The sequence below is a fragment of the Otolemur garnettii genome, unplaced genomic scaffold (genome assembly GCF_000181295.1).
Source record: "Otolemur garnettii isolate 467f Iridium unplaced genomic scaffold, OtoGar3 scaffold00016, whole genome shotgun sequence".
Taxonomy (NCBI): domain Eukaryota; kingdom Metazoa; phylum Chordata; class Mammalia; order Primates; family Galagidae; genus Otolemur; species Otolemur garnettii.
The window spans coordinates 12,739,643-12,755,178 of NW_003852411.1; the positions used below are offsets into that span (position 1 = coordinate 12,739,643).

General features: G+C 41.0%; 1 protein-coding gene across 1 annotated transcript in view; it reads left to right on the forward strand.

Annotated features, from left to right (window-relative positions):
- Positions 1–9,525: 9,525 nt before the first annotated feature.
- Positions 9,526–15,536, forward strand: part of STX6 (syntaxin 6) — a 47,557-nt gene continuing 41,546 nt past the window's right edge. The window contains exon 1 of the mRNA XM_003785652.3: positions 9,526–9,794. Coding sequence (XP_003785700.1) covers positions 9,760–9,794 — 35 coding nt within the window. The 5' untranslated portion in view covers positions 9,526–9,759. The remainder of the gene's footprint in view (positions 9,795–15,536) is intronic.

Sequence of the window (15,536 nt, forward strand, 5' to 3'; positions counted from 1 at the left end):
CTTGTGGGGTAGGCTGAGAATTGTCTACTCCAAAGACGTCCACATCCCAATCCCCAGAGCCTGTAAATATGTCACCTGACATGGCAAAAGAGACTTTGAAGCTGTGATTGAATTAAGGATCCTGAAATACGAGCATTATCATGAATTATCTGATGGGCCCAGTTAATCACAAGGGTCCTTACTGGAGGGAGCAAAAGGGTCAGGGAAGGAGATATGAGGATGGAAGCAGAGGTCAGAGTGATGCCATTGCTGAAAGCAGAGCATGAGCCAAGGAATGTACACAGCCTCCAGAACGAGAGAAGAGAAGAAACAGACGTCTTCCCTGGAGCCTCCAGAAGGAACGCAAGTCTGCCAATCAACTCTTTGATTTTAGCCGATAAGACACATTTTTGGCTTTCCGTCCTCCAAAACTGTAAGAGAATTAATTGGTGTTGTTTCAGGCCACTAAGTTCGTGGTAATTTATTATAGCAGCAATGAGAAACTAATATACCTTCCTTTGACCAAAAGAAAAAAAGAAGTCATAATGAAATTAACATCTGGTAACCTCTCAGCCTCCTGGCACCTTCTCTTCTTAGATATCTATATTTCTTTCATCCTTCCTCCTTCCTTCCTTCCTTTGTTCTAACATGAGCACTCATGTACCCCTTTCAGAGACCCCCCTCCAATAGTCCGATGTTCCTTGCCAGCACTGGAATTCCAAGGCAGTGTATTTGTTCTTTTCAATGTCTGTTAATATCCTGTTCCAAAAATTCATACTGTAATATAATATGGTGCATTTGCATTAAAAGGTAGATATTAAAAAAGAGGATCTGGTGACCATGTCTTTTAATTTTTAAGTCATTTTATTCTAATTGCAAATTAGTAAACTCAGTCCAGAATACTTGGAAAACACATAAAAAATCAGAGTGTAATAAGATAAAATCACCCCTTGGTGGTAACCACTGTTAATATATGTCAGCATATATCTTTTCAGTGGTTTTGCTATGACAATACATATACATATATAAGCATACTTTTTTTGGTTCGTTTTACCAAAAGAGTTTCACACCCTATCTTATAAACTCTTTTCAAATTGATACTTATCAACATCAGTGTGAATTTTTTTTTTTTTTGAGACATTGTCTCTCTTTGTTGCCCTGAATAGTGTCATGGAGTCATAGCTCACAGAAACCTGTCTTTTGAGCTCAACCAATCCTCTTGCCTCAGCCTCCCAAGTAGTTGTGACTACAGACACCTACCACAATGCCCAACTATTTTTAGAGAAAGGTTCTCGCTCCAGCTCAGGCTGGCCTCAAACAACTGAGCTCAGGAGATCCACCCACCTCGGCCTCCCAGAGTGCTAGGATTACAGGTGTGAGCCACCACACCTGGTCTCATCAATGTAAATTTTTTTATGGCATAGCTTTACCAACTCTTACAATTTTAAATAAATACATTTGATCATGATCAAGGTCTTCAAGGATAAGGGAAGACAGTCCCTCTAACCTGGGAAGCATTGATGTAGGAAGCGTCCCTCACACTCTCTTTGGGAAGAACAAAACCTACCTCTGAGAAACTGTCTATCATTAAATCTCAGGCTGTACTTTTCAAAGTGACTTGTGCTTATCATGTTCCATATGAATCACTTTTTTGTCTTTGGATTTCTAGTACCTGATTTATTACATGTATTTTAAGGTCTTTCTGAGGACTCTGACTCATTTGCAGATGGGGCAACTCATCCTCAAAAACCAAAAGACAAACTATCAAGTTAGCAAAAGAGTACTGTTTGTTAAATAATGTTGATTTCAACATAATATATTTTACACATTCAGTAAGAATTTTCTCTTGGCTATTTTCTTTTAATTTAGTAAAACTCTGTGTGTGTGTCAAGTCTGAACTGAGCCATTCTGTTAGGAGCAAAGAGAACTTGGGATACCCACACCATTTCCCCATTTGGGGGCAAGGCTAGCCCTCATATAAACGGACAGTAGAATACCACAGCAAAGAACATGGCTTCCAGGGTCAGAAAAACTTGTTTTCAAATGAGGCTCTGACATTTCCTACCTAAGTCACCTTAGGAAAATTATGAACCTCTTTAAGCCTCAGAGTTCTCATATAGAAAATGGGGGTAATAACATTATCTTCCTTATGGGGTTATCATGAGGATTTGAGGAAATCAGCAGTGGTGGAACCGCAAGGTGACTTGTTCATTAGTAGTACTACTACTACACACTATTACTTCACACACACAATTGTCATCAGCCCTCTTGAGCAATCCCAAATAAATCTGTAATTTAAGAAAAGACAGGGGTCTGCCATACAACCTCGGTTCAAGACCCCTAGCCTTGCTGTCCAACCCAATTGCATTCTAAAATCTATCCCCTAAGGTAATTCTGGAGTCACTTGTGAAGATAATGCACGTATATCATGTAGCTCAATGCCTAATACACAGTGAGTCAACGTTAGCAGTTGCTACTACTGTTAATTTTATTCACTAGTTTACCAAGGAACATTGAGGTTTTTCCTTCCCTGTGCGTGGATAAATTCATAAAGATGGTAAAGGCTATACTTGCCCTTCCTACAATGGTTCTATTTCACTTATTTTTTTCTTTTGATTTCACTGTCTTGTCAAGAAGTTTGCTGAATTCCAATAATGTATTTCGACTTCTTCTTTTTTTTTTTTTTTTTTTCAGTTTTTGGCCGGGGCTAGGTTTGAACCCACCACCTCTGGGATATGGGATCAGTGCCCTACTCCTTTGAGCCTCAGGCACCTCCTGACGTATTTCAACTTTTTAATACTCACCAATATTCATTCAATCATATATTCTTAACTTGCCCTATTTACTTATTTATTTAAGATAGGGACCCTCCCTGTTGCCCAGACTAGAGTGCACTGATGTCATTATAGCTCCACTGCAGCCTCAAACTCCTGGGCTCAAATGATGCTGCTCCTGTCTTAGCCTCCTGAGTAGCTGGAACTATAAGGTGCACCACCACACCTGGCTAATTTTTCTATTTTTCATACAGTCATGGTCTTACTATGTTGCTCAGGCTCTAACTTCCCTTATTCTGAAAGGAAGATGGTTGAAAACTGCTAACTTTTAAAGTACTTTTTCATATGCAGTCACTTGGCTTTTTAATTTCTCCTTTATTGATTTTTCTTTTCTTTTTTTTTACTTTTTGTAATTCTGATTATCAGATAAATATTTCATTATAGTAATTGGCAAACTTTCAATACATTTTTTCTCCATAAAAATTTTCTATCTACCAAAGTGTTTCTGTGTATAAAAATGAACAGAGTGGAAATCACATCATCTACACAACCGTGTCTTACTGTTTTTACTCAAGACATCCCACGGCATTACAAACTTTTAAACAGTTTGAATTACCATAAAATGCATATTCCATAAATTCTCAATCATTCTTTAATGTTGAATACATACGTTGACTAGGATTTCTCTTTGTTTATTTTAAACCAGTGTGTACCAGGTGTTCATAACCAGAGAGGAAGTATTACAAAACATAACCAGTGTGTTTGGGATATGCGTATAAATATTTCCTGTGGTTGGAGATAGGAAATGTGGACAGCCGTAATGAGATCAATGGAATTTTACATAAGCGAATGTGTCTTGGAATATCCCAGAACATGCATGTACATATCGGGGTTTTTAAAAAATTGGATAATGATGAAAAGTATAATGCCTTACATTTATGCAGCACTCTTCTCCCTTGCTCTGTCTTGAGCTCAACAATAGAACAACTCAATTCAAAAATGAACAGAATTTTTCCAAAAAAACGATATGGCTAACAATTGCATAAAGCAATGCTCAACATTACTAGTCATTAGGGAAATGCAAATAAAAACCATAATGAGATATAACCTCACACCCTTTAGTACAGCTAACATACTAATGGGTTATGGATGTGTGTGTGTGTGTGTGTAAGAATATATATATATATGTACACACACATATGTATATATATTTCCCAGAAAATAGTGTTACAAAATATGTGAAAAGATTGGAACTCTTGGACACTTTTATTAGAAATCTAAAATGGTGCAGCCACTATGGAAAACAGTAGGACTATTCTTTTATTTTATTTTTATTTTTTTTTGAGACAGAGCCTCAAGCTGTCACCTTGGGTAGAGAACTATGGCATCACAGCTCACAGCAACCTCCAACTCCTGGGCTCAAGCGAGTCTCCTGCCTCCGCCTCCCAAGTAGCTGGGACCACAGGCGCCCACAACGCCCAGCTATTTTTTGGTTGCAGCCGTCATTATTGTTTGGCAGGCCCGGGCTGGATTTGAACCTGCCAGCTCAGGTGTATGTGGCTGGCGCCTTAGCCGGTTGAGCCATAGGCGCCGAGCCAGGACTATTCTTTAAAAAATTAAAAATAGAGTTACTACATGAGCCAGCAATTTCACTTCCGGGTATATATCTTAAATAATTGAAAACAGATTCTCAAAGAAATATTTGTACACCTATGTTTATAACAGTCTTATTTATGATAGCCAAGAGGTGAAAGTGATCCAAGTGTCCATTGATGGATCAATGGACAAACAAAATGTGGTATATGTACAGTGAAATATTACTCAGCCTTAAAAAGGAAGGAAACTCTGCAATATGCTATAACATGGGTGTACCCTGAGGAGGGTATACTTACTGAAATCAACAAGTCTTTAGAAGATAGATCCTATATTTTTGCACTTATGTAAGGTACTCAGAATACTCAAATTTATGGGCACGTACAGTAGAATGAGACTTGCCAGCGACGGGCAGTTGGTGGAACGGCAGGTGTGTGTATGCGTGGGAGAATAAGGAAGATGCCAGGTATGCCAGGACATTTTTTAAAGATCATTAATGAAATTGTTTTTGAAAGAAGTTCAAAGCACAGTAAGTATATTCTTTTTCTTACTCATTTTTCTAATCAACATAATTTAAGTGTGCCATGGAAGTTTAACTTTTGGTTCAAGTGTGCTGTGAGATTTAAAAAAAGGTTGAAAAACACTGTGACAGAGTTTCAATTTTACAAGATTAAGAAAAAGGTCTAGAGATTGGTTGCATAACAAGGTGAACATACTTAACACTACTGAATGGTACACTTAAAAATGGTTAAGATGGCAAACTTTATATCATGTGTATTTTGTCACAATTAAAAATTTTTTAATAAAAATATTAGAGTGGCTTATAGTATTTCCTACTTTGGAAAATGCTTTCTCATATATGGTCCAGTTGATCCACACGACTTAGCGAGGGAGCAGCTTGGGTGTCATTATTTCCATTTTAGAGCATAGGGATCTCCTTGGGGGGGACGCATAGCACTCCCACAGCTTCCAGGGTGAGGGAGTGGCTACCCTTGCAAACTGTCTCGGGTCTATCCTGCCATCATTAGCTATGAGATATGGTTTGATCCTTTCTGATCCCCATCCTCATCAGCTCCATGGCCCAGCTGCCTGTGCCTCCTCTGCTTTGCCATTTCCTTATTTCTACAGAAGCTGCCTTGCAGAACCCTGGCAAGCTCCCTGAATCATTCTTTCTCCTAACTTTGGAGACTCACTCAGAAACCAGAGGTTTTCCTCGATGCCCTGTTTGACACTACCGAAAACTCAGAGTTGGCTTATCAGCCTCCCACAGCAAAATCAAAAGAATTGAAGACTTAGTCTGATGAGTTATGACAAACACATACCCCCATGTAACCCACATCCCCGCATCCTGTCAAGGTACAGTTTCTAGTACCCCAGGAAGATTCCCTTCCCAGTCAATACTCTCTACCCCGAGACAACCACTCCTTTGATGTTTTTACTCTTTGAGAAATTTTAATTCTTCTTTTTTGGGGAGAATAGGGGTAGGAGTGAGAGCATGGGAAGATAAGGCTTTTTTTTTTGAGACAGAGCCTCGAGCTGTCCCCGTGGGTAGAATGCCATGGCATCACAGCTCACAGCAACCTCCAACTCCTGGGCTCAAACGAGTCTCCTGCCTCCACCTCCCAAGTAGCTGGGACTACAGGCACCTGCCACAACACCCGGCTATTTTTTTGGTTGCAGCCATCATTGTTGTTTTGGCAGGCCCGGGCTGGACTCGAACCCGCCAGCTCAGGTGTATGTGGCTAGAGCCTTAGCCGCTTGAGCCACAGGTGCCAGGCCTAAGATACAGCTTTTGATAAATATTCTTCTTAAGTTATTGTTGGGACCTGGGTCTGTTTGGAAGGAAGGAAGAAAGGAAGGAAAAAAGAAAATGAAGGAAAGAAAAGGAAGGGAGAGAGAGAAAGAGAGAGCAAGCAAGCAAGCAAACAAACTCATATCCTTGGTTTCTCCTTACATGTTAGCTGAAGCTTCTCTTTCCCTGGGGCAGTGGAGGCCAAGGTCTAGTTTGAGAGAGGATGACACATCAAAGAAAGGAATACCCTCCCACGCATCCACAGACATTTCACATCTTAATCCTCCTCTATCTCCATTGTTTATACTTTTTCTAAAGCCCTAATTATGGGAATTCTCCAAGTCTTGTCCTCTATGTTTCTTCTTATAAAACTCTGACCTCTCATTGTTAGTTCAATTAATAAATTCATGGAACAGAGAATAGAGGCCTTGTTAGGCACTGACATGGTAGTAACATTAACATAGTATCCTGTTCTTTCCGGAGTTTATGGTTTGGTGGGGAAGACCAATATGCTAGCAGCTAATTTGTATCTACCCTAAATGAAATCCTTCTCCTGTCTTCTCTTTCTTGATAACTGGAACCTACTCTACCCACTTGCAAGCCTTCCTCTTCTTTCTCTAGCTCTCCCACTCTCTGAACCAGTCACCAGGTCTACTGATTTTGCCTTTGAAGTATTTCTCAAATGCACCCCTCCTCTTCATGTTAGCTGCCCTGAGTCCAGCTCAGGACATCCTCAACTTTCCTTTGGACCATGACCTCCCAACCACCATAGCATCCACCTCAAATGACAATCCGAACCTGCCATTTCCCTCAGTCCTTGTCATCTACAGAAGAGTGTCCACAGTTCTGAACATCATAACCAAGGACCCTGATATCTGACCCTACCTACCTCCAGCCTTAGTTCCTGCTGCCCTCATCCCTTTCCTTCTTATTTTTGCAACACAGCCCCTTTTCCTCATTGCATAGAAGCCTCCACCCCAGCCCACCAGACACACTAATATACCATATCTTGGCTCTGTGTTTCTATGGCAATCTGTGGCCTTCTTTGTGTGTACTAACTGCGTGTCTCTCCCACCAGTCTAAGAGTTGCTTGAAGGGAATCCTTGTTCATCTCTGTGTCCTCTGTGCTTAGCACATAGTAGGAGCACAAAACATGTCAGGCACTGTTCTGAGAACTTTTTTTTTTGAGACAGAGTCTCAAGCTATTGCCCTGGGTACAGTGCCATGGCATCATAGCTCACAGCAAACTCCAACTCTCGAGCTCAGGAGATTCTCTTGCCTCAGTTTTTCTATTTTTAGTAGAGATGGGGGGGGTCTCACCTCTGCTCAGGCTGGTATTGAACTCATAAGCTCAAACAATCTACCCATCTTGGCCTCCCAGAGTGCCAGGATTACAGGTGTGAGTCACCGCTCCAGGCCTAAGAACTTTTCTTTTCTTTCTTTCTTTTTTTTTCTTTTTCTTTTTCTTTTCTTTTTTTTTCTGAGACATAGTCTCACTTTATTGCCCTCGGTAGAGTGCTATGGAGTCACAGCTCACAGCAACCTCCAACTCCTGGGCTTAGGCGAGTCTCTTGCCTCAGCCTCCAGAGTAGCTGATACTACAGTTGCTGGCCACAATGCCTGGCTATTTTTGTTGTTGTTGCAGTTTGGCTGGGGCCGGTGCCCTACCCACTGACTGAGCCACAGGCACCTCCCTAAGAACTTTTCATGCATCACCATCTATGAGGAAGGCCATATGGTGTCCATTTCATAGCTAAGGATAGTGAGAGATTAAGCAGCTTGCCCAAGACAGGATTTGAACTTGAGTGATGCAGCCCACGTATGGCGTTTAATCATACTCATCTGTCCCTCAACTTACATGTGTCTGTTGAATGAACAATGATTCCCTTTCACCTCCCCATCTCAATATGGCCATAACCAAACAATTCTCTCCCAATAGCTTCTTTCCTCCACTTCTGCCCTCCATTGCTCCTCTAGAGTTTTTGACTTTCACTTTTCTCTTCTCTCTTCTTGCTAACCCCATCCAACCTCTCATCATGTCTAAGTTTTTGTTTTGCTTTTCTTTTGAAATATCTATCAGATTCACTCCTTCCTCTCTGTTCTCAACTGCTATCATTCCTAGTTTGGCCCTCATCCCTTCAGGCCAGATGACCACAGAAGCTTTCTAGCAGCGTTGCCTGACTTCACTACTTCACTCCTTTGGGACTTTGAGGTTTACATGCATTTTTATTTAACCCTCATACAACCCCTGAGCTGAATATCATTATTTCTTTTTTATAGGTGAGGAATTAAACGACATAGCCAAGGTTCAAGTGAGGTTGCATAGCTCTGAGGACTCTGTCATCCCCAAGACTATTGACCTTGGGCAAGTCACTTAACCTCTCAGAGTCTTGGACTCCTCATCCATAAAATGGGGATAATAAATAACAGCAATTATTTGATTATGAGAGTGACTGAGATAACACTTATCACCCTGCCTGACACATAGTTAAGTGCTCAATAATTTTCAGCTATTAAAGCCCACAATCCCCATCTACAAACTCCATAGCATATCTAGCATATGAGTTGGCTATTCATTCTGGTCAAAATACTTTCTGGAAGAGCTCTTGAACCATAGCTGACAGGAAGTTGTCATATCTGACCCCTTCTTTATCCCTCAAAGGTACTTTCTCCTGGGAAGAATCATATGCTATATGAAAAAAATTATCTTATGTGGTCATTTGCAGAATGTACATCAAAAGAAAATATACTCCATCTGGTGGAAAATGCACACAATCTGTGGCTCTTCCCTCCCCTGGCTGTGTGACCACAGGAAATCTTGAAACCTTTCTGACCTTATTTTCTTACTTACAAGATCGGAATAATCGTAATACCTTCCCCATAAGAATATTGAGATGATGCACATACAGCCTTTAGCACATTGCCCAACGCACAGTAAGACCTACATAAAGGATTTGTGTAACATTATTATAATCAGATACTATGTAAGAGCAAGCTTTATTGTCAAAGACGAGATGGATTTATAAATCACACACAATCAAGATCAAGAACTAAAGGTAAAAGAAAGATAAAAGGATTTTGTAAATCAGCTACAACTACAGTCTGCCCTGAAGTCTTGACCGGGTACCTCTGAGGGAACAAGTATCTCCACCCTCTCAAGCTACAGGGGCAAGGCAATAGAACACCGCCCCGCCTCCAGGACAGCTTGACGAAGTGCCCAAGCCCCGCCGACGAGGGGCGGGCCTGGCCCTGATCACACGGGCGCGAGTGCGGAAGTGCTGCCGAAGGCCGCGTTTCTGATTGGCTGCGGCCGAGAAGGCGGGGGCGGGACGACAGACGCTCTGGGAGGAGCCAGGGAAGGAGGCTGCCGTCGGGGCCGGTGCCGGAGTCCAGGATTTGGCCTGTGGTGCTGACCGAGTGCTGGACCAGCGGCGATCCTGAGTACCTGGCCTGTGCGCGCGCCTGCTGCTCAGAGTTCTTTTCCTCCCCCACCCCACCCCACCCCAACCCCGGCAAAGGCGCAGGTGGCAGCAGGAGCCGGAGTGGTGGGCGGAGGGAGGCCAGGAGGGCGCGGGCGCCCTGAGCGCGTAGCAGGCGGAGGCGGCCGGGGGCCGGGACGCCATGTCCATGGAGGACCCCTTCTTTGTGGTGAAAGGGTGAGTGTCGGCCGAGGGTTCCGCTAGAGGTGGAGGTGGCAGTGCTGCCTGCTCACACCTCCCCGATCTTCTGGCTGTAGGGGGAGGGGACAGCCTTGAGGGCATGACCAAGCGTCCGGAGACATTCCCTCCTGTCCCACCTTGACTGTAAGACCCATGCCCACAACTAGGCCCCTGCTAAGGGGTTCCCTTTTCACCTGTGCGCTGCAGTACACTTAACTGCAACCCTCAATTTATTTGGGGATGGAGGGGGTCAGCAACTCGGCAGGTGAGGAAGAAGGCCGGTCTTAGTCCAAACTGGGGCTCTAATCTAATATGGGACCCTGCTTCGAAGAAGCAAAAACAGCATCTGGGCAGGAAAAGGGAAATGGCCCTCCTGAGCTTTGTAGTTCGTGTTGACGGGGGTGAGCTCCATTGTCCATTGAGTTTGGAGCGTTCGCCTGCAGACTGGTAAGACCACAACTTGCCCAGAGGCGTCTGAGCACGTTTGCTGGGAGGGAGACGGGGGCGGGGGTTAATGTGGGAGGCTGGGGAGTGTGGCAGCGGAAGACACTGAATTCAATGGGGGAGTTTTTACTGAGTAATGCGAAGAGAGGAAAGCAGTCGTACATACACAGTGTCGAGGTTGGAAGGAAAACAAAATGAAACCAGCCAAACTAAACTTTCCTCAGCTTTCTATTAGCAACTGGAATTTTCTCAGAGTGCTAAAGGAAATGAGTGTTTCTTTTAACTCCTTGATTTCATCCAGGCTGTTTGACAGGTTTCCCCCATTTCTTCTGCCTTATGTTTCCTTATGAGCTGTTCTGACTCCATCTTTGATTGCTTGATTGTTTGGAGATGGAAACTTTGATTGTACTTGGTAATATGAAGTTTGTAACTGTTAAACGAATGCAAGCAGAAAAGATCAATTCCGGTGTCATAATTTATTTCTTACTAACGTATTACCAAAAATTTGTCAACTTTATGTTTTAAATGTCGAACACGAAAAATCTGAGAACTGCAAAGTCTCAGAAGATCAGGACTAATAACTGTGTACACTGTTCCTTGCTTTTAACTAATTGCTCCTAGCTTCCTGTTTCAGTAGTGGTAGAAGCTGACCAGTTGAATGGGTGTTTGTTTTTCGGTTTAAGGGTTCCAGAAATTTAAATGATAATTTAGGTGAAATACTTTGTTTATGATACAGCAAAACATATTTACACTATTTCTTAATACAACATTTCTTTAGAAAGGTTTTTCTTCACCTTACTTTAATTGAGATGGGGAAATGCCTAGTTGTAGGTTTACTAGTAATATGTGGCTCCCTACCTGCAGAATGTGTTATTTATTAGAAGGATTGATTTAGGGTTAATTTTTAAAATTTAAAGCTGTGTGTTTTTCCCTCAAATGAAAATTTTTGACGCTTAGGTTGCAAAGGTTATCTCTGCAGTGAGATTTTTTGTTTGATTTCTAATGGAATTTGTGAGAACCCTAAATTGCTCTGTCATCTTGACATGTTTTTTTTCCTGATATCATCCAATAGAGTCTACCAGTGCTTGCTCACTGTAAATATCACTGCTTTACTGGAACATTGGTTTGAAGTTTTGCTTAACTTTTACTTCAGTGTAGCTCATGTCCTTCTAAGGCAGTGGTTCTCAACCTTCCTAATGCTGCCCCCCTTTAATACAGTTCCTCATGTTGCCGTGACCCCCAACCATAAAATTATTTTCGTTGCTACTTCATGACTGTAATTTTGCTACGGTTATGAATCGTAATGTAGATATCTGATATGCAGGATATATTTAGGTAACCCCTGTGAAAGGGTTGAGAACCGCTGTTTTAAGGTGTTTGAAGGAAAAGATGAGATCTCAATACCCTGTACTGTGGAAAGGTAAAGTCAGCCACAGTGGTGTCTTGAGATGTTTGTGATTGCACTTCTGTTTATTAAATGTATTGAAAATGCATCAAACTGTGGAAAAATAAAAGGTATCTAAATTATGGTCCTTAGCCCAGGATCTTCTAGTCTACTCTAAGAAACAGATCGCCCCCAAATTAAGTAGAAATGATAGGTGGTAAATGATGACGGGCTGAAGTGAATGCTATAGATGATTAGTGCCCCTGGAGTTTAGAGAAAGGCACCCCCTTAGAATTGTTATGATTGGAAATGCTTTTTGAGGTAGTAATAGGTCTTAAGTTTTGAAGATGGGAAGAAGTTAAATAAGTCACACCTCCTGCTTTCAGTCTCTTTCCATTCAGGTGCCCTGGGATCTGTTGGGTTAATGCTGTCCAATGGAAGTATAAAGCAAGCCACATACATCATTTGACATTTTCTAGTAGCTACATTCAAAAGTACAGAGATAAAATTAATTTTAGTATCTTTAATCAAAATATTAACATGATTAATATAAGATTATTGATGACATATTTGGCACGGTTTTTGAAATCTAGTACATATCTTATTACACTTACAGCACATTTGTACTTGGATGTTAAATTTTCATCAGAAATACCTCATCTGCATGAAGAGTGCGTTAAACTTACTGTTGAAAAAGTAAATTCACATACCCTAATTGATGCAAATGTTCATAAAAGTTTTCTGGCAACTGTATTGCAAATCAGTTTTTAAATGAGTTAAAATTTAGTTCCTCAGTTCACCCTAGCCATATTTCAAGTCAGTAGTCATATGTGGCTTCTATATTAAACAATACAATACAACTGTTCTAGAGCCCAGGCAGGTGTACCCTGTTTATCATTCTTTAGGGGCTGCCTGTTGCTTATGGAATAACTGCAAACATTTTCTGACCTCCTTGATCTAGTCCTTTGTCTAACTTCCTCACATCCTGCCTGCCCTTTAGCCTCAGCATTCCAGCAGTGCCAGTCTCAGTAGTGACTATGACTACAGTATTGATGTTAACCCAGTATTGGATGTTAAACCAGCTTTCAGCATTCAGTGTAAGTGAGCATCTCTCCTGCCTCCAAGAAATGCTTCCCTTGGCACTTGTGACACACTGTTGTACCTCTTCCTCTGGCTGTCTTTCATTTTTAGACCATGAGCTCTGAAGGTTGAGGCTGTTTATTTTTTCTATTTCCAGTCTATACCTGGAATATACAGTATAAATGTTGAACCCAGAATTGGACGTTAACCCAGCTTTCAGCATTCAGTATAAGTAAGCATCTCTCCTGCCTCCAAGAAATGCTTCCCTTGGCACTTGTGACTTGGCTGTTGTACCTCTTCCTCTGGCTGTCTTTCATTTTTAGACCATGAGCTCTGAAGGTTGGGACTGTATTTTTTCTGTATTTTCAGTCTACACCTGGAATATACAGTATAAATGTTGAACATATACTCTAGTGGTGGTGAAGGAATGGTGCTTCATGGGTGAGAATGTCATCATCAGAGGAGGCTCTAAGGTGGACATTGTGTGTTTAGGTATTATTAAGGAGGGCAGCTGAGGCAGAGTAGGCAGCTTATTTAGGGAAGTAATGATAGGTAACATTTATAGGGTACATCTCCTGTGCCAGGCATTGTGTGCTAAGTAAGCACTTGATAGGAATTTTCATTTTGTGAAAACAGCCTTATGTTGTGGATAATAGCCACATTTTAGAGGTGAGGAGCTGATGAAGCATAGAGGGCTTTCTTTAATTTGCCTGTGTCACACAGCTAGTAAGTGGTGGACCCAGGATTCAAATTTGAACAGCCTAATTCCACTCATACTGTTAACACTTCACAGTACAGGTGAAATAGTGTTAAGTTGTGTTGTCCTGAGGAGAATCTCATCTTGAGGCCATTAAAGATTTTTAAATCAAGGAATGACATGAAATTAAGGTTTTAGGAATATTGATTTGGTAATAGTGTTGGATGCATGTGAGGAAAGAAATGAAACCAGTTAAAAAGCTATTTTAATTTAAATGTGATGAATAGTGCCTGAATGTTTGAAGCTCCTTTTGGGAGGTTTTGACATTGTCAATGTCTCACTCAGAGCAGAATCCCAGGAATTGCTCTTTTTGTCCTTATGAAGTAGGTTCTGTTATTATCATCATCTTACAGTGAGAAAAATGAAACTTGGAGAGTAAAAACCTTTTAAGTTTATAAGCTTGCAGGTGGAAAGGCCAGGATTTATACTTCTGTATAAATAGTGATATTGATAATAATCACTGGGAAATTGGGTTCATAGTCTATATATGGTTTTATAATGTTTTCATTTATTTCCTTATATCCTGAAAACATCTTGGTGGGGGTGGGCTTGCAACAGTTGCATACTAGTGGGGGAGATCAGAGTAGATTTGTTTTTGCATATTCCTAACCAGCCCCTCCACTGGTTTGCACTGTTACTAATGACTACATTGTCTTTTGTCATGTAAATGTAATACCATTTATCTCCCAGGATGGACATTTGCGATGTTTATAATTTTTCACTATTAACATAAATGTGGTGATAAGCCTACTTGTCATGGGTCTTTATTACTGCTTCTGATTTTCGTAGCCTATATTCTTACAGCATAGTTGCTAATTCAGAGAGCATACACAGCAACCGTGATGCCTGTCACCATGTTGCCCTTGAGGGCACATGCTCTTGCTCACTGTCCACAAAGACTTTGAGGGGCTCTTTTCTTCCCTTGATGCTTTGCCAGTACTAGGATTCTCATTTTAAGAAATCTTGACTAATTTGCGTAGTGAAAACTATCATACTTAAATCTTGTCTTCATCTTTGTATTCCGTGGGGACTTACTCAGTGTTGGATGAGTGAACCCATTTTGAGGTTTTGATTCTGTAGTTTGTTCCCTGCTCTTCTTGGCAAGCATTTAGAATTAGCCTCATTTTAGAATTTGCAATTTGTAATCCAGTAGGCTGCTATGAAAACCGCGAAATTGAACATGTTGAGAGATCGGAGTGTATTGTTACCAAGTGAGCCTTTCCTATAAGTAAAAGGCATGAATAATATGGCTCCATGCTATTTGCTGTTTTGGAGGTTTTGTGTACCTTATTGGGATAGTTTTATTTTCAGGTTCTTGGCTATGAGTCAGTGTTGACAAGATGACATAAGCTGATGAATGATATGGTTGGTATATATTATGTTGTGTTTTCTAACCTTCTCCTGTCTGTATGTTTACCTTTATGAATACTAGATTATGAGCTGCTTAAGGGCAAACATCATGCATTTTATTCAGGGTTGAGTTTTCTTTATGAAAAACTTAACCTTTGTTTGCAGAGTAATTTTGGTCCAATAAAATTGAATGTTAAGTTGTATCTCATTTATTACTTTTTAAAAACCAGGATCAGGTGATTCATTATAGAAACAACTTCATAAGCATTTATTATAAGTTTTTTATTGAATGCCTAATATTCAATACTTGCCTAATTCAATGCCTCATATTTAGCTCCTGAAATTATAGTCTAGTTTCGAGAATATTATGAAGATAGGTGAAAGAGCATATGTGAAAGATACATTATGTGTAAGATTTTGGAACAGAGTTGAAGTGCTATGGAGGCTGAATAAAGGAAAGACCTACAATGTCAATGTTGGTCAAGGGTACTTGAATAAAGTAAACAGGACCTCACTTTGTGCTTTAATGGAAATTTCTGCCTCTCATTTGCAGAGCTATAAGGGCTCTCCCAGCCTGGGAAGCAGTTCAACAGAAATCTAGGACCAGAAATGAGAAAGGTGAGGATGCAAAGACGACCTGACAACTCAAACAGTATTTATTTCAGTGAGAAATCAGGCTTGATATTAAAGCCAGCCAGTTTGAGTTAGAGGAGGCATGAGAGGA